This window comes from Hetaerina americana, unplaced genomic scaffold (assembly GCF_022747635.1).
Source record: "Hetaerina americana unplaced genomic scaffold, ioHetAmer1.1.p SCAF_21, whole genome shotgun sequence".
Taxonomy (NCBI): domain Eukaryota; kingdom Metazoa; phylum Arthropoda; class Insecta; order Odonata; family Calopterygidae; genus Hetaerina; species Hetaerina americana.
The window spans coordinates 8,457,929-8,481,354 of NW_027286775.1; the positions used below are offsets into that span (position 1 = coordinate 8,457,929).

General features: G+C 37.8%; 2 protein-coding genes across 3 annotated transcripts; one reads left to right on the top strand and one right to left on the bottom strand.

The window, feature by feature from the left end:
* Position 1: 1 nt before the first annotated feature.
* Positions 2-7,583, top strand: LOC139688638 (phosphoribosyl pyrophosphate synthase-associated protein 2). Of its 2 annotated transcripts, none has more exons than XM_071586202.1 (8): positions 2-124; positions 230-310; positions 382-501; positions 581-690; positions 760-938; positions 2,406-2,681; positions 5,218-5,364; positions 6,829-7,583. In XM_071586202.1, the coding sequence occupies exons 2-8, from the start codon at positions 234-236 to the stop codon at positions 6,985-6,987; spliced, it is 1,068 nt and encodes a 355-aa protein (XP_071442303.1). In that variant the 5' UTR covers positions 2-124; positions 230-233; the 3' UTR covers positions 6,988-7,583. The 2 variants fall into 2 exon arrangements, with proteins under 2 accessions (XP_071442303.1, XP_071442302.1); XM_071586201.1 differs by having other exon boundaries at positions 25-71; positions 195-310.
* Positions 7,584-8,822: 1,239 nt separating this feature from the next.
* Positions 8,823-23,227, bottom strand: LOC139688612 (uncharacterized). The gene is made up of 5 exons (XM_071586159.1): positions 22,335-23,227; positions 22,040-22,221; positions 21,819-21,955; positions 21,625-21,740; positions 8,823-9,762 (listed from the first exon to the last, which is right to left on the bottom strand). Exons 1-5 carry the CDS (start codon positions 23,225-23,227, stop codon positions 9,510-9,512), a joined length of 1,581 nt encoding a protein of 526 aa, XP_071442260.1. The 3' UTR covers positions 8,823-9,509.
* Between the last annotated feature and the right edge of the window lie 199 nt (positions 23,228-23,426).

The following is a 23,426-nucleotide window of genomic DNA, read 5'->3' on the forward strand; positions in this document are numbered from 1 at the left end:
CGCTGTAGTCGACGGTAGGAAAGGAGTGGAAACTTGTGCCTAATTTGTTGCTCATGTCAACCGTCAAGAGGGTATTCAAGCTGTGAATGCATTAAAGTACTTACTAATTTTTCGGAAGAACCTTGTAAGTTACCATATTGTTTTACGCTTTCATCTGGAATATTTTCTCCGTGCTGACGGCCCTTATGCTGAAGAGATAAGATAGTTCCCAATTTGCCGTCCTCCCTAGAAAAATGGATGTCCCGGCGTCATCAGATGTTATGATAATTGCGGGTAACTCACACATTGAGTTAGCGAACCTAATTGCCAAGTAAGTAATTTGAGTAATAACCGTTCAACTCTTTCATTAAGTGCATGAATTTAACGATAGATTTATTTCAGCCGACTTGGAGTTAAAACTGGAGGATGCTCTGTGTACCATAAAACTAATAGAGAGACGATGGTAGAAATAGGGGATTCCGTGCGTGGAAAAGATATATACATTATCCAGACTGGATCCAAGTAAATTATTGTCTTGATATTTGAAACCGCGTGTATAGCACATGGTTCAAGAATGCTTAATATGACATCTCTCCTTTAGGGATGTGAATAATAACATAATGGAGCTGCTGATAATGGCTTATGCCTGTAAAACTTCGTCGGCTAAGAGTATCGTCGGCGTGATACCTTATTTACCATACAGCAAGCAATGTAAGTTGAATGAAATTGTGTCATTTACGTTTCTTAAAGTAAATAATTAGTAATTTGCCTTGCTTCCAGGCAAAATGAGGAAACGTGGTTGTATAGTAACCAAGCTGCTAGCCAAAATGATGTGCAAATCTGGCCTAAGCCATATCATAACTATGGATCTACACCAGAAGGAGATACAAGGTTTTTTCGATTGTCCAGTGGATAACCTTCGTGCCTCGCCATTCCTTTTACAGTATATTCAAGAATGTGTAAGTTAATTAATGCGGCCTCTTTTAGTTTACAATGGTATTATGTGTTTGAAAAACAGAGCTCTCCCCGCATGGTGTGAAGCCATTGCCAGTCGACTATTTAAGGTTGTTGTTTATTTAAAATACAGCAACTTTCGACGTCTGTGATATCATTTTAAGTAGCACTTATGATCGATATTCATTCAAGAATAAGTGTGGTGGAAAAAGTTAAATAATTCTTTGTTTATTAATCAAATGCCCTTCTACGTGTGGTAGCTAGGATGGTGTTTTGGGACTTAAAAACATTTTGGTTTTTCCGTCATCTCAAGTGGAGATTTTGTTGCATAGAAATTGATATATATTATACTGAGATGTAAATTTAATCTTAAAGTGTGCGACCGAACAATTTCCCTCATTGAAACCACCCTGCAAAAATATATTCAAAGAAAAATCAAATAATTAGAACTATTATTTCAAAGAAAACAGATCAGGTCTTGCATAATAAAGCTTGGATATTGAGGGTTGTTTTTTCCAGTCAGCACTGCATTGCCTATGACTTCGTGGTGCATAAGATGAAAGTGACTCCCAATGCAGCTTGTAAATAAAAGATGCAGCTTGTGTGTGTGGGGGGGGGGGGGAGAAAGTGGACACCTGAGTGGTCAGTCAGTCATTATGTTCACTGGTCAAGTTAAAATATTCCTGCATTTCTCTGCTGGATAACTTCAATCGCCAATATGGCAGGACTCTACCCACTGACTAGGATTCTGTGTTATGGCAGCCCTTTTTTTGAGAAAAACTTCCCTATTACACATTTTTCATGTAAATATTTTTTCAGCATTATAAGTCAAAATATCTGTAATTTAAAGTTGACACTACTTACCTGTCTTGTCTATTCTGTCTTACCTACCTGTCTTATTACTGATTGACATGAGCACATCTTTTGCTTTGGCCTAGCACATCTGAACTAGGGAAACACTAACAATTACAACCTGCCAAAGGGAGGGGCTGGTATGCTTGATGGCATGATTTTATTCTTGCGCTTATGATTGAGGAAAGCATTTTCTTCGTGTGCATGTTGGTTGGTTTACATTACAACCCCACTCCCCCTAGACACCACTTTGCTTTGATGAAACCTGCATTTGTCAAATCATGCCTTGTGGGGGAATTTTGTCAATCACTCCTTTTCCAGCATATTTGAACATATGTAGTTATTAATTTTATTCGATTTAAAACTCTGCGTCATTGCCCAAGACATTTATCAAGTCTTCTTTCCAGTCTTGGCTGACAATTTCAAACTTGGATGCTTATTTATACTATGTAGGGATTAGTGTTTGTTGTTACTAGACTAGTTTAGACTAGAATAGTGTAGACAAGGTTTTCATCCTCCCAATGTTTTCTTGTCATCCACTTCTGAAATCAAAGTGTAAAAATTAAAATAACAAGCAGAAATTCATTTTACCTCTTCATTTTATTTGTGTTTTTGTGAAGATACCTGATTATCGAAATGCCGTGATTGTGGCTCGTAATCCTGGCTCCGCAAAGAAGGCCACGTCTTACGCTGAACGATTGCGGCTGGGCATTGCGGTGATTCACGGTGAGCAAAAGGAGGCCGAGTCGGACATGGTGGACGGCCGCTATTCCCCGCCCGCCCTCCCTCGCTCCCGCACCATGGATGTAAGCGTTGGGGTGCCCGTGCACCCAGCCAAGGAGAAGCCCCCAATCAATGTGGTCGGAGACGTTGGAGGTCGGATTGCCATCATGGTTGTAAGTTTGTTTGCTTTTTTGCCTCGTGACAAAGTTAGCGAAGTCATGTGTTCGGGTAAGCCTCCTTAGAAGTAGGGGGACTAAGAGAAGTATTAAAGTTGGGGTGCATTAATGAAAGAGTAGGGAACGGCTTGCCATTTTAAGAAGCGTTCTGCCTGCTGTAGTTAATGCACTTGGTACGGATGATTTTACAAAGAGGAGGCAGTTGATGATGGGAACCTTAGGTAAGGAGACAAAGGAAATGCTGCCATTGCTTGGGTCTGCGATGGAGCATAGCTTTGATTAATTGCTTGAATATTTTGCTTGGTTAATTTTCTATTCAAGCTCCAACAATTCATCAGAAAACTATTCAAATAAAATAATCAGTACACATTCTTGAACAAGAATTCTTCAAGTTCTTGAACATATGCTTTTAACTACTCATAAAACAATTATGTGAAGAATTGTCATTAATTTTTAACTTTGGAGTGAATATTAAAAAGAAGAGTTACATTCATTGTGATCATGTTACAAGGTACACTTCCGATTAATTGAATATGCAAGTTTCGGTGCAAAAACATTCTTTATTAAATAGATAAAGAACGTACTACGGCCGAGCGAATAGAAAGAATACAAAACCCAAAAGTGTACGGTAAGTGTGCGGCTTTGGGTTTTGTATTCTTTCCAACATTCTTTATAATTAGCACTGTGTCCATTATGTATGCCTTGAAAACATGTTCAATGTATTCTTTACATTTACATGTATGAACTTTATTGGGAAGTTCACTTGTTGCCTTAAATATGACTGGTATGTTAATATATCATCCCAATTTGTTTGTTTTGAATGTTTTTCCTTAAAATGTATGACCAATATGTGCCAGACATTTTCAAGATGCGCATACAGAAATTAAAAGAGTATGTTTTCTTCTTGGGATTGAACACTAAGTGAACGTATGATTTTATTTTATTCACTCCGACAATTGTCTTAAAAATTTTCTTATATAGGCAATGGAATTTTGAAGTCAACTTTTATAGTCCCTGAAAATAGCCTCCATCACTTTTAACGGCTGATAATTGGTTCTTTGGGGTGTCACTTAATGGAATCGATTTATTTGTAATGAAAAATATAACTTTATCATTCCTCAGCAGGGAAATACTGTGGAATTACAATGTTATAGTTTTTCATGATGGAATGAAAACACTTTGCTTTGCTTTGGATTGCAAGTGTAAGGAACAAATGGATTTGAGTTCATTGGTGGTCATTTAAACGGACGTATGGATCTTGAATACCCAATGCATAGTTCAATCCCTATCCATGTAGGCATGATTGTTTTTTAAGTCCATGTTTCCATTGGCTGTGTTCATTGCTGTCGCGTCTGGCTGTAAATGGCTGACGGGTTAGGGCATGTAGTCAGCAAAGGTGAAAGTTATGAATCTCAAAGAAATTGTAATGGGAAGTTGGAGGTTGCTTAATGCAAATTAATATGGTCAAAACGTAATGGGTGAAAGTTAATTATCTTTTAAAACTGTGAGTCCATTCGAATCTGACGTCAGTTTCTGTGTACTCAGCTTTGATGTCATGTGCCTCACTTTCAGAACTATTTATTAACTATCTATATTTTCAAAGCTCATTTAAATGGAATTAGTATTTCCTCTTGAGGCTTTCATAAAAATAGCTGAACTGAAATTTACACAAGAGTAACTACAGAAGTAGGGATATGATTAATATGGTAAGTATGTATTAAGAAATTGAGAAATCATCTGGGCAGCCTTAAATGTATTTCATACTGTAAAAAAGTATTGAACAAATATCCCTGTGCCTTGCCAATTGCACGGATTTGAAACATCTGATAATGCTACCCCATGAATGAAAACCAGGAGAAAAACAAATTCTTGCCTGCAGAAGATATTTGTACGATTTTTGAGATTGTGTGAATTATTGAGCTGGTTTGGTCTTACAACCTGGTTGATTCGTGGCTACAATATATATATATATATATATATATATATATACTCATATATACAGAAACATATATAAGGAAAAGGGATAGGAACACATATAAAGGACGAACACAATAGAGGTGGGGAAGGCGGAATCGAACGGATCACAAGAGTAAAAGTATTTCCTCAACCGGGACTCGAACACCGGATCTTTCCACTTGCCGGGCGGATGCTCTTAACCACTTGAGCTATTGAGGATATGTAATTTACCCTGAGATCCGTGGGTCTTATATATATATATATATATATATATATATATACATTCAAACACGAAATCCCGCCAAACGGCGAATAAATACTCATATATACAGAAACATATATAAGGAAAAGGGATAGGAACACGTATAAAGGACGAACACAATAGAGGTGGGGAAGGCGGAATCGAACGGATCACAAGAGTAAATATACGTGTTCCTATCCTTTATACGTGTTCCTATCCCTTTTCCTTATATATGTTTCTGTATATATGAGTATATATATATATATATATATACTATATATATATATATATATGTGAGACAATGGAACTAATGTGGGATAAATTTATTCATTCTAGGATGACATGGTGGATGATGTTCAGTCATTTGTGGCTGCAGCTGAAGTACTCAAAGAAAGAGGGGCGTACAAAATTTACGTCATGGCGACTCATGGTCTCCTCTCCTCTGATGCTCCAAGGCTGATTGAAGATTCTCCCATTGATGAGGTATGAATAGGGCATTGTTTCTTATCTCAAATTAAGTCTCACACTTACAATTGAAGGTCACTTACAGTCGTTAAACTTAAACGCTCTTGATGTGAATGAGCAAAGGCCATTCACTGCATATGTTTTGCTCATAACATTTGTGAATTGTTTGGAAAGAGCCTATAAAGGGTCAATGCTATGGATAGAATCAGCGAACCTTTCCAACAAGTGTGGTGTCTCTTGGCCCGAGAGCATGTAACGTCTTCACACAAAACTAATGCACTCTCAGGAGAAATCATTTCCTATAACAGAGTTTGCTTTGCCATTTCTTGACATTCACGAGTTAGTATTTGTGTCGTTGCTATTAACTTTGCATGTTTTTGAACCCAAAAAAGGAAACATGAATGGAAGGGATGGTCACCCGTTATCTTTCTTATCCGCTAGTCACACAATCTAGCACTATTTCAGTGTGGCAGTCTTCGATTTAAGGTAATGTATAAACCATAGACAGTGGTCAACTCAAAGTTTGGTTTGGTAAATGTCGGTAGAGCTCACCCAATACTGAACCTGACGGCATCTGAAGTTAACACATCAGGTTAGGAGGAGCAGTTTGTTTCCCTTTGCTGGTTATGGTTCCCCAGGAAGATCTGATAACCAAAAAATCACGCAGCTCGGGTGAAGTTGAGTGAGCCCTGTGTGGTATGCCTGGGAATTGAACCTAGGCCCACCAGTCTGTGGTCGAATGTCCTAACCCTGGACTACCACTTCCCCATCCATTTAAGATACTTTTTAAAATTTTCATTTCTGCATTTCCATTGTATGTACATAGATATGTTACAGAAGTGTTAGGTTTTATGTCCCCAATTGAATGGGGAAATTACCTAGTCTTTACCACGATAGATAATAAATAGAGGCACTTCTCTTAATGCATATAAAATTAATTTACTGCATTTGTTTCAACTACATGTAGTCATCATCAGGTAGACCTATGTGTAATTGATACGTGCTTAGTAATTTTTAGTCAATCAGTGGAAATGCAAAAATTTGATCCTCCATTATGAGTTCCATGCTCCAAATAGTGCCCGAAAATGTATTCCTTAGTGTTTATGCCACTTTGTCCATCATATCTCTCTGTGAAAAACTTCATGGGGTTTTGAGCATTTGGTTTGTTCTTTTGTATCATTCCCAGATTTTGTTCAAAGTTTCTTTTTTATACGAGTCATCACAGCCAAAAAACATAATGTCAAACATTATTCTGAACAGTATAATAGTCCCCTCTCCAAGTACCACCTAGCTGGAGGCACACGGCATGTTTTCTCGAGTCTTTTCTGAAACTAAGAAAATGATGAGAATGTGGAGTGCTAACTTTTGATTTCTGTCACAATTGATGGAAAGTGGAAATAAATGGATTTCTGATGCTCTTTGTTTGTGGCCATTGCATGATGTCACTTGTTGCATTGAGTAACCGTTTACTTACCCTTCTAGGTGGTCGTTACCAACACTATTCCTCATGAACTGCAGAAAATGCAGTGTCACAAGATAAAGACAGTGGACATCAGTGTACTTTTGTCAGAGGCCATTCGGCGCATCCACAACAAGGAGTCCATGTCATATCTATTCAAAAATGTTACTCTTGAGGACTAATGGCTGATGAGAATTGTGTACTCCAGTCCTGTAAAGCTTTTACAGGGCTTATTTTTCTATCACATTTCAAAACATATTGAAAATAATTTAGATTAAACCTCTAAAGAATTTATTGCAAAATAATGGATATAATTAATCGTATGTTTGAGAATTTCATGTATAGATGTTTATCTTGGGGAGTATTTTGCATTGAATCTCACTTGAACAAGGTCCTAAACTACATTGATTCAAATGGGCGTGGGTCTTGTTGCTTTGCGTGGAAGCATCACTGAGGTTATGTAAAAATCTTGTTTTGTTTGTTAAAAGGTAGCTTTGAAATTATTTGGAGAAACTATTTACTTGGTAATTAATAGTTTTTAATTTTTATTCATGCTCAAAAGGAAACATTATAAAGTGAAGGTTTATTTTAGTGATCTCTTGCAACTGTAGTTGAATGATTGTTTGTTATGTAACTAGTTATTGTTGTAAGGTGTAATTTTACAAAAATACTAGAATTTCCAACAGTTATTTTTCTTTGCAAAAATTCAATCAATTTGTAAGTAGTTTTTACAATACTTTGTTCTTGTGTTTGTGACAATAAATTGTGTAAAATAAAATGTGCGTTTCCTTTAATTAATCAAGAGTTACTCAGTGAAGTAAACTTGTACAGGATGGGGAGTCTTTTAATTCCTTATAACACCTCTGCCTTGCTGAACAGGTTCTCAAAATGCCATTCTTGCTTAGCGTAAATATAATTCTAGTTTTTGTTTCTGCATTGCTGTAATTTCAAGTTGTCCGTACATTTTGCCAAAAACAATTGCCCTTAACCCTAAGATTGGTTTGGTAGGCAAGTGTTGAGCCCTCTTTATCCTGCATGCTCTATGGCAGCATGTGAGAGATTCACACATTCTGGGTGGGTATCCCGTTCCTTCCCCTGGAAGTTTGGTATCTTGACAACCACAGTCTGGATCCTTTGTTCTGCAGCTAAGTGCTCGGTTCAATAGGCAGATGTGATTCCCTTATCAGTTGCTGCAGATTCACATTTTTGTATTTGAGCATAATCACAGTTAAATGCTAATTTGCATCAAATTTCAACATGTAATGTGTGGAATTATCCCTTGAATACCCTTCACCCTGAACAGTATGATTTCTAGCAAGGCCATGTCTTTATATTGCTGTGAAAACACAGTGAAGAGAGCTCCAAACTAATGAGTTGTGCAATGCAAATAATTATTTGTTCTTTATTTGCAATTTTAAGACAATGTATGTATTGTTTACTATATAAAAGTTGGACTCTACCCCTCAAATGCCACATGTCCTTCCAATCTACTCATCTATTTGGCTGTGCGTCTGCGGGTGTTCCCGATTTGATTGTTTAGACTTCCCCTTATGTGCAATATTGAAGCTAGAATGTAATCATTTCAAGACTACTTATTATTTTCATGGACAACAATTTTAAGTTGCAAGTACGAGGATAAATAGAAGATACCTGTCCAATGCAGTGTTAGGACCACAGCTTAGTGGAGAAATAGATAGTAGGGAATCTGGGATGAATATCTTCTCTTCAATCATTTTTGCTGGCACCCTCATACAACACATCTCTGCCCTGCATTTCAACTAACGACTTTCAACTTCCTGTGTTCACCCATTCAACAGTGCTGGCAAATGCTCCGAACATGTCTCTGGTGGAGAAATACTTGGAGGTGAAGGATTGTTGGTAGGATAGGTGGCTGGTAGGCAGGGGAGGGGGGAGATGAGCCCTGGATATCAAAGAGCAATGGTTGAAGTACTAAGACTTTATTAAATGAAGGAGACAAGACTTAAAGAAATTTATTTATTTTTGGAAATGGCATAATATCAACAATATATTTGCAGTCATCACAGCTTTAATCTTCCTGAGAAAGGTTAATACCTTGAGCCTTGCAAAAAAAATCAGTCTTGATAAACCCAAAAGGAAAATGCGAACATGCTTGAGCTAGACAACACGTTTTGTCTGGTGACAGGGATGAGAATAACTTTCAAAGGCCATCACAAAAACTCCCCAGCATCACCGTGGAGATAATTAAAGTCCAAAGGATAACCTTGGTTGTATCTTCCTGGTAAAATTTCCTGAGCGATCTGGAATACTTCTTGGTGGGGAAAAAAAGAAAAGCTGGGCTTGAGAATATACCAAGAGAATTATTTGAAAATGATGTTTGGGTTTGGAAGACCTAGACCAAATATACATACTTCCAGATAAAATTTTGATGTTTGCAAGCCATGCTTTTCTTTTTACAAAAAATTCTTGCCGATCAATGTAGTTAATCTGAATGGATGAACAGAACTAGAAATAAGAAAATTCAACCAGAGGTGTGCAAGTCCACTGCTAACTCTTACATAAAAACTGTTTAAACCAGGAGATAACTGATACACTAAATTCAAGATGTCCAAAAGTCACTGAATTGAAATTAGTATCCTCGAAAAGTAAAATTTGAGTCAAAGCCACCTAGCTAATTGGTAACTTAATAATTCTATGGAGGACAAATTATTTGAAAATATCTTGTTCATACGCAGTTCAATTGTAACTTCTCAGATCGATGATTTCCTCTTTGCATCTTAAATATAAGAGATTTGTTAAGAATATAAAGGTCACACTCATTAGTAACAAACACGATGTCCTCGGAGAATACATATGGTACACACTTCCTCTGAGGTAAGAAACAGCTCAACTCAATTGCTGTAGCCATGTCCCATACAACAATTCCATCTTCATAAGCAGCAAGCAACAATCCATCATCAATGGCATACCCTGAAATACTAAGAAGACCTGTTTCAGATCAGGGGTTTTAGTAATGTTGAAAAATTATTAAAAGATACCGGAAAGAATTACGAAATTCCATCTGTTAAGGAACCTTACAGCAGATAAGGTAAGCAATGTAAAGCATCAGAAAACTTCAACTTTAGTTATCACGTGTGGTAAATGTTGGGAGGGGGTTATTATTTATTATAAGGTAATCTACCGGTAAAGGGAGGGTTTTGAATGGACACAACTACAAAATAAATATTTTGAGACTCCTAACATAACACAATCCAGCCACCTTGTTTACAACAGGTCCCTCTTCATCTCTGAGTACCTCCTCCTTCCCGTCCAACGTCCCTATCTTGTTCCTGCCCTTTCCTTGTTTGCCTAACACTCTCCCCTCTATTACCATCTTCAACATCCCACTGCCAGGCAATATGCCCTTCATCCATTTTTCCTGTCTCCATAGGATTTCTCCCAACAAACCCCTCTCTTCGCCCACCATACCAAGTACTTCCTCATTTGTTTTCTTCTCTGTCCATTTCACCTTCTCCATTCTTCTCCACACCCACATTTCAAAGGCCTCCAGTCTACGTCTATCCTCCTGCTTCAACGACCACGTTTCCAAGCCGTGCATAGCTACGCTCCATATCAAAGTTTTTACGAGTCTTTTCTTAACATCCTTACTCAAAGTCCCTGTCATCAACTCCCTCCTCCTTGTGAAAGCCTCTTTGCCTAGCGCAATTCTTCTCCTTACGTCCCTACTACTTTGACCCTGTTGGTCCAAAACACTTCCGAGATACGTAAACTGTTCTACCTGCTCTAGTTTTTGCCCTCCAATGTTTAGCTTAGCCTTTTCCTTTCTAGAAAATCGCTTTACCTTTGTTTTATTAATATTGATTCTCATCCCATATCTGTCGCACTGAATTTCCAATTCACTCAGCAATGCTTGCAACCCCTTGGCTGACTGACAAACTAAAGCTGGGCCATCAGCGAACCTAAATGATATTATGAATTCCCCATAGATTTCATTCCTTCCTCAAGTTCCTACCATGCCTCCTTAATCATTTCCTCCACATATAGGTTGAAGGGCAACTGTGATAATTGTAAACTCTGCCTTACACCTCTTCCTAACACTTCCCATCTAGAATCCCCGTTCCCCAACCGCACCTGAGCAGTCTGAGACATGTACAGGTTGCGGATTAGCCTCCTTTCCCTCCAATCTATTCCTATTTTCTGCAGAATACTCATTAGTTCTTCCCAATTCACTCTATCAAATGCTTTTTCGAAATTACGAAACAGGCAAATACTTCCTGAATGTATTCTATATTCCTCCTGATTAGTGATCTCATTACTGCAATGACATCACGCGTACCTCTCCCCTTCCTAAACCCAAACTGATCATCCCCTAAGTAAGCATTTGCCCGGCTCTCTATCCTTTTGTTTATGATCCTGAGAACAACTTTAGCTGCGTGGGATATCAAACTTATCGTCCTGTAGTCCTCACATGATGTAGCCTTTACGTTTTTCGGAATAGGAACTAAAACTGATCTCACAAAGTCTTCCGGCCAGATTCCTTCCTCATAGATACTACGAATCAACCCATATAGCCTTTTCCTCCCACATTTTCCTAAACATTTCAATAGTCCCGTGGGAATGTTATCCACCCCCACGGCCTTATTTAGTTTCATCTCCCTTAATGCCCTTTCTATCTCATTGTCTAGTATGCCTGGACCTAAGCTGTCTTCCTCTACGTCACTTTCTTTTTCAATGTCTAACTGTGTTGGTCAAAGTTCTTTACTATACAGTTCTTCTATACATTCCATCCATCTCTCTTGGATCTTTCCTGTGTCAACTATTACCTTACCCGCCTTATCTCTAACTGTTAGCATTGAACTCTTTTCCTTACTTCCTGATTAAGATTTAACTTAGCTGTACAGCACACCAATTTCACCCTTCCTCTGCAAACTTTCCATATCCTAACACTGCGTCTTCCATCCGCTCATCCATCTTTGTAATCATCTAATCCGTGATCCATGGTTTCCTAGTCCTTTTAGCTTTAACGGTTCCAATAGGGTCTTTTGCGGCTTTAGACAACCCTCTCTTGATCATTTCCCATTTTTCTTCGATAGTACTAAGCCCTTTACCATCCTCCATGGTTTTCTCTACCGCCTGTTGGTACTCCTTCCTTTTCAAACCATTTAATGCTTCTACATTCCATTTTCCAACCCGCCGCCCCTGCCTTATCTTTTTGAAACGTACGCTACACTTCATAACAACTAAACTGTGGTCAGAGTCCACATCCGCTCCCGGGAAGCTGTGCGAATTTATCACACTGTTCCTAAACCTGTGTGTAACCAGGATATAATCTAACTGATACCTTTCTGTGTCACCTGGCATTTTCCATGTATACCTGCGCCTTTTGTGGTGTCTAAACCAAGTGTTGGTGATGACTAACCCCTGTCTCCTGCAGAACTCAACTGTTTTCTCCCTGCAGTCGTTCAGGTCGATATCCTTACTGGTGTGTTCATGGGAAACGTCAATGGATGTTTTCTCAAGTTTACTTGCTGAGGATGGGAAAATCTAAACCAAAATATCATTTCTTTTTATTGAGCAAATTTTTGGGGGATTTATTTTCTGTGGAGCAAAATATGTTTTTGCGTGAACCATTCGTTCAAAAACAAATATATGTAGAAGACAATTTGAATTGGGACAAACTAACTCAGCAATTAGTGTGGACCTATGTCTTGTGCCATTCATTTTCATGAGTCCTCCTCTGAAACTCAATTGCAGAGTAAATAATCATGCAAGGGAAAATACAAAATACAGTTAACCTGAAAAGCTAAATTGCACAAAATGACACTGGATCGAACCATAAAGCATTTTACTGGAATCAATGCGTGATCATTGTATCCACTTAATCAAGAATGATACTCTACAGAGAGTTTCAATGATGAATCAGAAGAAAACAAAAAAGATGATCATTGGCAATGCAATCCCTAAAGTCATATGTATACTTAATAGAAAATCAGAAGTTATGGGTAAGTAGGGACTAAATTATGTTTAAGTTAACTTCAAAACAACTGTAAAATACTTTGTGTTACTTAAGTAAAACATTACTAAAATTTTCTTTATCTGAACAAATATATACAGGGTTCGTCCGGAAAATAAGTGTACTGACTACTGATTTTTTCCCGCCGCTCCAGGCGCGCCCAGCACCGCTCTGACAGGCTGCGATTGGAGGGGGGTATGTTGGCAAGCGACGCTGAAAAAGGCAGTCGGCTCTGAGCTGTGGTGTAGTGAGGAGCTCTGTTAACGCGAACCTCCACGCTCGACCCACGTCACGGAACGCGATGCCGAAGTTTTTGGAGCAGCGTTATTCCATCAAATTTGCGGTAAAGCTTGGGAAATCGTCTACCGAAACTGTCGGTATGATTAACCAGGCTTACGGGGAGTCAGCCATGTCCAGAAACATGATCTTTCGGTGGCACAAGATGTTCGAGGAGGGCAGAGAAGAGGTCGACGACGAGTCTTCGAGAGGTTCCCGATGATGCCTTCGCGGGAGCATTCCAGGAATGGGAACGCCGCTGGAACAAGTGTATCGACTCACAAGGGTCCTATTTTGAGGAATATTAGCTTAAGATATGTAAAAGTGTAATAAATTTTTTTTCCTGAGCTCAGTACACTTATTTTCTGGACGAACCCTGTACTTCAACTAGAAATTAACTCTACCATCATTCAATGATCAATGCAAATATTTCTTTCTGTAGCTGCGAATATTTTTATCTGTAGCTGTGCATCATATTTGTACATCATGTTTTTATTTATTCATGGATATCATATACTAGGAAAAATATTTTAAAGTGAAAGTCATTATAATTGCATCCAAAATTCTCACCGTTTTCCTTCCAAAACCTTTCAGAAGATATCTCATTGACTGTTATATCTCGTCTGCTTCACAATTGGTGAAAGAAAAGTTTTTGATTCTTAAAGTTTTTAAAGAAAAGAAAGTTTAAATAAAGTTGCAACAGATTCTCACTTGATAATAGCCCACTGCGAATTTGGAAATTTATAACAACATACTTAAATTTTACAATATCTGTAGTCGTCAGCAATATTTGCTTCAATGTTTAAACAGCAGTCTAAAAGTATAGTCTCAGGAATGACATTTATTGTTAGTTTTACAAAATTTCAAGCCCATTTGTCTTGGAAATTATTTGGTCAAGAGAGAAAACTTTCAATGCATTTAGGTACAAACTTGGTGGTAGTACCTTTTGAAAAGAATCCTTGGGTTAGGAAGCTACAGTTTTGGGACCTAGACCTCCGGCATAGTGGGCTTGCACATGTCAGGCACCAGAGAGGTATGCGAAGAATTTAAACTCTTTAGCGTCTTGATTTTTTCAATGATAACTAACCTTTTCTCAAGTGCTATCTCACTGCTTCTACTCAAAACTTCTTTTACTAAAAAAGATCTAGGCCCTAATACTGTAGCTTCCCACTAATTATTAACTGTTTTTAAACAAAATGTACATAAAAATCCCATCACCTAGGAGTAGAAGCTCTTAAATCCATTCGGGAAGTAGTTAAGGAACGAGACCTGATCATCAAAAAGGTGGACAAAGGAAACTATGAAGTGGTTATGAAGAGGTACCATTATCTGAAAAAGTGTCAAGAACTAACAACACCATAGTGAAATTGCCATGTGACCAGCATTGTGCATCACAAAGAAGTTCACAAATTTACAGTTATGAATTCTCAAGCACCCTGTTTTTCAGCCTTCCAAAAACCAACAAGGAAGGCATTCCCATACGGCTGGTTGTTTTGAGTGTTTCCGCTCCTTCAAAAAAACTGGTCACCAGATTAGATGCTTTGTTCAAGAGCATCCCCGGCTTCACTCCCAAGTACAGTGTCAAGAACTCTCAAGATCCATGCAACATCCTCTCCAAAAAATCACCAACACCGGGCAAACGCTTGTGTCTTTTGATGTAACCAACCTCTTCACCAGCATCCCCGAGTCTGAGGCAATGACAGTGGCTAAGAGTTATTAGACAGCAGGTGTGGAACCATCCTTTGTTAATGAGTTCCAAAAACACGTCATGGTATGTGTGCAACATAACTATTTCCTCCTCAACGGAGAATTTTATATGCAAACAGAAGAAGGGCTAGCTTTGGGTTCCCCGTTATCTCCGCAAAAACAGTGATGGACAACTTAGAAGAGAAACTTTTCAATTCAGGAATTGTTAACACCAAGAACATCTGTGTTTGACATCGTTATGCTGACGACATCTTTGCAGTGTAGACCGGAACTGATCAGCAACTTGGCCTTTTTTTTAACTCCATTTATGTCAAGGCATTCATTTTATGCGTGAGAAAGAAGTCCATTGTTGCATCAATTTCCTGGGTGTCAAAATAACCACTTGCGGAAATGCTCGTGACGTTGCAATATTCAGAAAATATAACCTCCACAGACCAAGGAATCCACCACATCTCCCACCATCACATCCCTCAGAAGCTAGCTCCCTTTCTTTTCAATGATAAATAGACTGATTAATATCTCACTCTCAGTGAACAATGCCAATCAGGAACTTAAAACCATCAAATTCATTGATTCCAACAACGGCTACAAACCTGAAATCATGGACAAGATTTTACACAAAATGTGCTCTTCATACGCACATTCACTTATTTGCAAGGGGGATGGAGACTGAGAAAAAGAGAAAACCAAATGATGTCAACTAACATTCTCAGGGGAGATTTCCCATAGAGTGGCCAGCATTTTTCCAAAGGATAAGTGAAAAGTGGCTTTTTACAGCAAAAATAATTTGAAGAGTTTACTAAACAAAACAAAAGACTCAGTTAAACAAAATGAAAAAAGTGATGTTTATAAATAAAAATGTAAAGACTGCAATGCAATTTACATAGGGCAGACAGGAAGATCATTTAAGGTTAGAAATGAAGAATGCAAACGGTGTTTCCACACGGTATATATTTCACAATCCTTCTTTGCCAAACAATTGTGAGAAGAAGGACACATGCGATTTCACCCCCTAAGTCCTCCATAGTGAAACCAAGGGCCGAAGAATGGACGTTTTAGAACAACTGGAGATGAGGAAAAACGTAGGAAATGGATTTATGGTTAATGATTATGAGTTTCCCTTACATTCCCCTCTCCTTGATGTCCCTTACACCTAGTAATCTCTCCTCTCCTATCCACCTCTCCCCAGACACCTAGCACCACCATCAACCCCCCTGCAAAGAGTCAACTCGACCGTTCATGGCTACCGCTCTGCACTTCACCTATAGTGGAACTGAATTAGTACGAAGTGGCAAAGACAATAAATCTCATTCCAGAGGGGAGAGTAAGATCAAGATCCTAGTTCCCAACATACAGTGTCTATATAATAAGTTAAAAGAACTTGAAGCCTTAACTTTAATGGACAAACCCAACGTAATCTGCCTTTGTGAGCATTGGATGAGTGTACTGGATGTCACAATTCCAGGATAAGTGATAGGGGACTGTTATTGTCGAAAAGTGAAACGCCGTGGTGGAGTGGTGATCTATGTAAAAAACACCATTGTGCATGAAAAACCGAAGATAAATCTGCAGTCCTTGAACACTGAACAGGTATTTGAATGTTCAGTGGTAAAACTCTCTGTCAATGAGCAAACTCATATAATATTTGCACTGTATCGATCTCCTGTAGGATCCTTTAGGGAATTCGTTGATAAATTGGACAATTTACTCTATAATATGACAACTTATTCTAAGAGGCCTAAAATAATTCTCACTCGAGACTTCAATTGTAACCTCCTTACTGATGGTAATAATCAAAGAGAACTGCTGTCTCGACTAGCCTCCTATAACTTAAAACCCTTGGTGAAAAATCCTACAAGAGTTACAGCTAGTTCTAAAACCCTGTTGGATAACATCTTCACAGACTACCCAGAATCCCAAGTTAAAACTGTTGTTTTTAACCTAGCTCTGTCTGATCACAGGGCAATTATGTCAGTTTTCAATGTGTCTGAAATTAGCAAATCTGCTGTTGCCCCTACCATATTAAAGAGCGTCTTTAGTGACTCCAATGTCAGCCACTTTCAACTTCTCTTGAGTCAAGAGAATTGGAAGTTGTTGGACAAGAATAACTCCCTGAACAGTAAATTTGACCTGTTCTACAGAATGTTTTTGTGTCACTTTGCATCAGCCTTTCCCCTTGTACCATTTGAGCACCCTAAATCCATTCAAAAACACTGGATCACACCAGAAATTAGGCATTTGTCCAGGGTATTAAGGATAAAATCACAATATAATATATCCTCTGCAGTTAACACACTGCACCATGAATATTCTAACTTAAAAAAGTTGTACCGTATTATGATAAAGAAATCAAAGAAAGAATATAATGATAAACTAATCTTAAATGCAACCAATAACACAAAAATGGCTTGGCATATTATTAAACAAAATTCTAGATCTAATGTTGTGGAGTTACCAGATCAATTTAGGAATGATAAAAATAAACCAGCGGATCCAATAAAACTAGCAAACGAATTCAATAGTTCCTTTTTAAAGCTACCGATGGTTAATGTACAAGAACCTCCTCATGATATCAATATCTCCTTTGCTACGTCTTACAAGTCTATTTTTCTTAAACCATGCAGCATTTCAGAGCTTTGCTCATACATTACCAAGGTAGGTAAGAAAGCCTCAACTGATATAAATGGTATATCAGGAAAAATAATTCCTAATTGTATAGATGAAATTATAAGTCCCTTACTCTTACTTGTAAATCAGAGTCTGAGAGAAGGCACATATCCTGACGCACTCAAAGTATCCAAGATAATACCAGTTTATAAAAACAAAGGAAAAAAAAATGATGTGGGAAATTATCGGCCCATATCTATTATCCCCCAGCTAGGAAAAATATTTGAGTATGTATTTAATAAAAGGCTGACAGAATTCCTTGAAGGTAACCTGCTATCCCCAAAACAATTTGGTTTCAGAAAAGGGAAGTCAACAGAGCAGGCAATTTTCAATGCAGTTGACATGATCATACATCAAATTAACTCCAAGCAGAAAGCAATGGGTGTATTCCTTGACTTGTCCAGAGCATTTGATATGGTTGAGCATGATAAACTCTTGTTCAAATGTGACCAAATGGGTATTAGAGGCAAAGCACAGCAATGGTTGGGAACATACCTCAAAAATCGGCAACAAAGGGTAGCTGTCCAGAAGAATGGGAATGCCTTCCTCTCTTCACCATTAGGTGTTGAAAAAGGTGTTCCTCAAGGGTCAGTGTTGGGTCCAACTTTATTTCTCATTTATATAAATGACCTACCCAAAAAATTACGTGTAAATCCTCTCGGTAACTGTGTCTTATTTGCAGATGATGTGAGCTTTGTGCTGCATCAGAAATCCTTTGAAGATTTGATGACTCTAGGTAAAGCCATTGTTCAAGACATGGGCATGTGGTGCTATAGGAATAACCTTATTCTCAATGAAACAAAAACTCAGGCCACGATTTTCTCTGCAAAAACCTGTCATTCTAATAAAAGTACTTCTCAGCCTATGTCAAATAACTGTAAAATTATTAACGAGTATAAATTTTTGGGAATATATTTTGATAAATACCTGAAATGGGACCTGCACATCACAAATCTAAGTAAAAAATTAAATTCGATGTACTATCTTCTTTCAATTCTGAAACATACTGTTAGTATGGATGTTTTAAAAACACTCTACTCTGGTCTATTTTATTCTCTTGTATCATACGGTATCATAATCTGGGGAAGTGGGTCATCGACTAAGTTAAATAAAATATTTATTATTCAAAAGAAATTGCTTAGGTCCATGTGCAATAAACCCTATAGAGCCCACTGCAGACCTCTCTGTCAAAGCCTTGGCATCTTAACAGTCCCTGGTGTTTTTATTTATAATTCAATAATTTTTGTAAAAAAGAACATGCATCTATTCCCAAATAATGGCACACACGCCTATGGGACTAGGACAAGAAATCATCTGTGTGTAGTGACTGCTAGCATGACAATGATGTCCAAGGGACCTTGTTCTCTGTGCATCCAAATATTCAACAGGCTTCCCATTAGTTTAAAAAAATGAGAAATCACTCTCTATTTTTAAAAATAAGTTATTCATGTACTTAAATGAAAAATGTTTTTACAGTGTGAACGACTACTTCAATTCTGGGTAATTCTGAATTTTATATTGTGTAAATCCTTCACTATGTGTGTGGGTGTTATTTTATTTTTCTTTTCTCTGGCTAGTAATCCAGTTACTGTACTTCTTGACGTACCCTATACGATTACATAATTGTATGATATTCTGTACCATACTATGAACTTGTCAATTGGGGAAATAAAATTATTATTATTATTATACCCTCTCCCCCCCTTCCTTGGTTGGTCACTATCCTCCCCTCCCCTCCACACCACACCTCCCATCCACCCAGAACCCCCTCCCACAACATCCATGCATATAATTTGTTGTCTCAGGCGTAACTTTGTGGAATTTGCATAACATATTGAAATGTAATGAAATAATTGACTTTGTAATTCCACACACTTTATTTAAAAAACACACGACCCAGGTTTCGACGTTGAACGTCATCATCAGGTGGTCCTCATAGAAGCACGCTGGCTATATATACCTTCTGATCATAGGAGGGGGGGGTTGGTCAGAGAGGGAGGTCGGAGGGGTAAAAAGGTTACAATGTAGCTGGGAAGAAAAGACAATTACATTTTTGATTTAGAAGAGTGGTAGGTCTAGGAGTGGGGAGTGGGAGGGATACAAAATTTCGTTGGCAAGATCATCTTTCCAACGGACACATTTCAAAATTTCTAACTGCTCCAAAGCATCGAGCCTTTGACCTTTTTCTTCAAAATGAATAATTTTTGTCACAAAGTCACTTTTGTGATCACTTTCGATAAGGTGTTTTGCAAAGAGGGATGTTATGTTCTTATTTTTTACACATGTTTGGTGTTCTTTAATCCTTTCTTTAAATTTCCGTCCTGTTTGTCCAATATACTTTGTGCTACAATCCGAGCACTTTAACTCATACACTCCACTCCTCTCGTTTTCGGGGACTTTGTCTTTAGTGTGAGAGATCAGGTTCTTAAGGCATGAACGACTGTAAAAGGCACATTTAATTTTTTCTTTAGGTAAACTTTTAATTACTTTTTGAGAAATAGTCCCAAGATATAGTATTCTCCGCCATTTGGCAGTGGGATCTTTTACATGTTCGGGGTTGTAAATGTGGCTTAAGGCTATTTTTGTAAGTTTATTCCGGTAAAGTTTATTTATTAGATCTTCTGAATACCCATTGTTTACTGCTAACGTTTTAATTACATTAAGTTCCTTATTTACATTGAATTTTGACATAGGGATAGCGGTCAAACGGTGGATCATTGCATGAAATGCCGAAAGCTTTTGGGTGAAGCAATGCCTTGAAGAGGAATTAATTAATTGGTCTGTATACATTTCTTTCCTAAAAATGGAATACTGTAACCCATCTTTGTCTTTAGAAATGGATAGGTCGAGGAAATTCAGGGAACCTTTTTCCTCTTTTTCACACGTGAATTGTACATTAGAATTGATAGAATTTAGATGTGCTAGAAACTGATCTAGTTGCCTATCAGAACCTGTCCACACACAGAAGACATCGTCTACATATCTTAACCAACAAAATACATTATTAATGAGAGGGTAGGCTGAGGAGAACAAAACTTTTTCAAAATTGTCCATATACATATCGGCCAGGAGTGGGGACAAGGGCGAGCCCATGGCTAAACCATTGGGTTGTTGGAAATAGGTACCATTAAAAATGAAATAATTTTGGGAAACACACGTCTTAAGTAATGCACAAAGTTCACTTATAACTGGAACTGGGATGGATTTCCGGATGAGGATGTCTTCGGCAAGGTTCACCGCTTCCATGGGTGGCACGTTGGTGAAAATTTTTATTCATTTTGAAGAAAAAGGTCAAAGGCTCGATGCTTTGGAGCAGTTAGAAATTTTGAAATGTGTCCGTTGGAAAGATGATCTTGCCAACGAAATTTTGTATCCCTCCCACTCCCCACTCCTAGACCTACCACTCTTCTAAATCAAAAATGTAATTGTCTTTTCTTCCCAGCTACATTGTAACCTTTTTACCCCTCCGACCTCCCTCTCTGACCAACCCCCCCCTCCTATGATCAGAAGGTATATATAGCCAGCGTGCTTCTATGAGGACCACCTGATGATGACGTTCAACGTCGAAACCTGGGTCGTGTGTTTTTTAAATAAAGTGTGTGGAATTACAAAGTCAATTATTTCATTACATTTCAAATCCATGCATATATAAATGTCAAATTGTCATCTATTTTGTACCTGATGATGTCGACTATTCAACAAAACCGGTCATTTATAAAATAAAAAAATCAGTGGAACTTACAAAGTTGTAATTATTCACCTTTCACCCAAAGGTTAGTTTGATATGTTAGTGTAAAGCTCACCATATACTAAGCATTTTGGCCTCTGCAATTGACTCATTTAAGAGAGCTGATGAAGAGTTTCTTTCCTTTGAACTAACTATAGTTCCCACATAGACGGTGTACACATAATTACATCACGTGGATTTCAACATTTCTGGAAGAGCCCAGATTCACCTGGCTTTGAACCCAGGAATCTCCAGTCAGTAGCCAATAGCTCTAACCAGTATGCTACCATAATGCAAACTAAAAGTAATGAGACTCAATTAAACTATTTAATTGTAGGAAAACCTCATAATTCCAGGAACAAAGAAAGTTGCACTCTGAATAAGATGTCACTACACAATCCACTCTACAGCAATCAAAACCCAATAGCATATATTCAATATTGTACTTACCACCCTTTAAAGCTGCTTTTGTAAGTCTTTAACACCATCCACTTCTTTGTATCAATGTTTACAGCCAATAGATGGGCAGATCCAAGTTTTCCATTAGCTATCACAAATAAGAAACCCTGAAAGAGAATTATGATTTAATATGCTCTTAAGGCATAAAAATTACATGAACTTGACAGATAAAATATAAATAATACCTTATCTTCTATGATTCCAATATATGAATGGATTTCACTAGAGAATAAGTCAAGAGATTTGATAACATTTCCAGTAATATGATTCCACATAATAAGATGTAATTTTTCACTGATTCCTACAACAACAGGCTTGGCAGCTATAATGGAAATCCGTTGACAGTAAAGATAGTCCCACCGGATTATTTATTTGAAGATAGATAATTAATTGGATTAGTGCTTACCATGGACAATATGCACAGATTGAATATTATTTTCAATATCTAACCACTCATTCACTTCCAAAAGGTCATCTAAGTCATCACTGAGCAAATATTTCTTTAATGTTGTACCTTTTCCTTCATTATGATGCCATATTACTATTGTGGATGAATCTAGTAAACAAGAATATAATTTCTTCTGATTTCTGTATAGAAAAAGTGCATTTAATTAATTACAGTAAATACGCAAGCACTGCCTTTAAAAATGTCTTGCATGAGTGTTGACTTAAATAAGCAAATAAATAGTTGCAACACCTACTGGTACGCCAGAGGAGATTTGGGTAAATTGTCAATAGTCTTCGTGGCCCCATGGGCACCATAACCATACACTGAGCATTTAGATGCATTAGGGTCTACCATCAACACAACCGAAGTCCATATACTTGGATGCAAACCCATTTCTAAAATAATTTCAATCGCATTAACACTGTTCAAAGACCCCTGACCCCGAATGAGGCTCGCCGAAATCGGAATGGATGCCGTTTTGGACCAACTGAGTTGTTGCAATGAAGTCGACGGAGATTCCCAGAAAGTTATTTTATTCTCTTGCACCACTGTTAGAATCCTAGGACTATCATTATCACTACATCCTAACTTTAGAACCAATCCATCGCCTTTCTCAATGCAGGTCTTTTTTAACAACGAACTATTACTCAAGTCAATAAAATCTCTTCGGCATACACCATTACTTAACATCATAGTGTCATGAGATACCTTATGACCACTTACATCCACAGTATTTTTTACAATACCTGGAGAATTTTTCAAGCTGTCAATCAATTCAAATGCAGAGCGTTCGTAAGTATCAGACACAGTAGGAGAACTGACAACTCTGTCGACTGACGACGAGCTAGCATTTTCTGAAACTCCACATGAAATATTACAACAATTTTTGCTCGATCCCTGAATATTTTCACTTTTAATGATATCTTCAGAAATTATCACTGTGTCTGGGAGTAAAGAGTCTGAAGTAGAAGGGCATGCTATATTCGAAGACTTATGCAAACTAAACATATCACTAGACAATGCCGTTTTTATAAGCTTCGGCATTGGTAGCTGCCCATTTCGAATTTTTCTCTTTTGAGCTTGCCTTTCCGCGACACTGTTAACCAAAATAGAGCTATTGAGGTTCCAGGTGCAGTTCCCAATCATAATGACGTTTTAATAATTCCTGTAAACTTAGGTCTTTTCTTTTAAAGATATCTCCGCAACTTTGGGACTTAAAAATTATAGGTAAACTCCGATTGCATCCACACAATTCAGCCACAACAAATATTAGGCATTATTCGTTAAATACGCAAATTCACTAAGAGCAAAATTATATAACTTACGATCCATGATCAAATTTAGG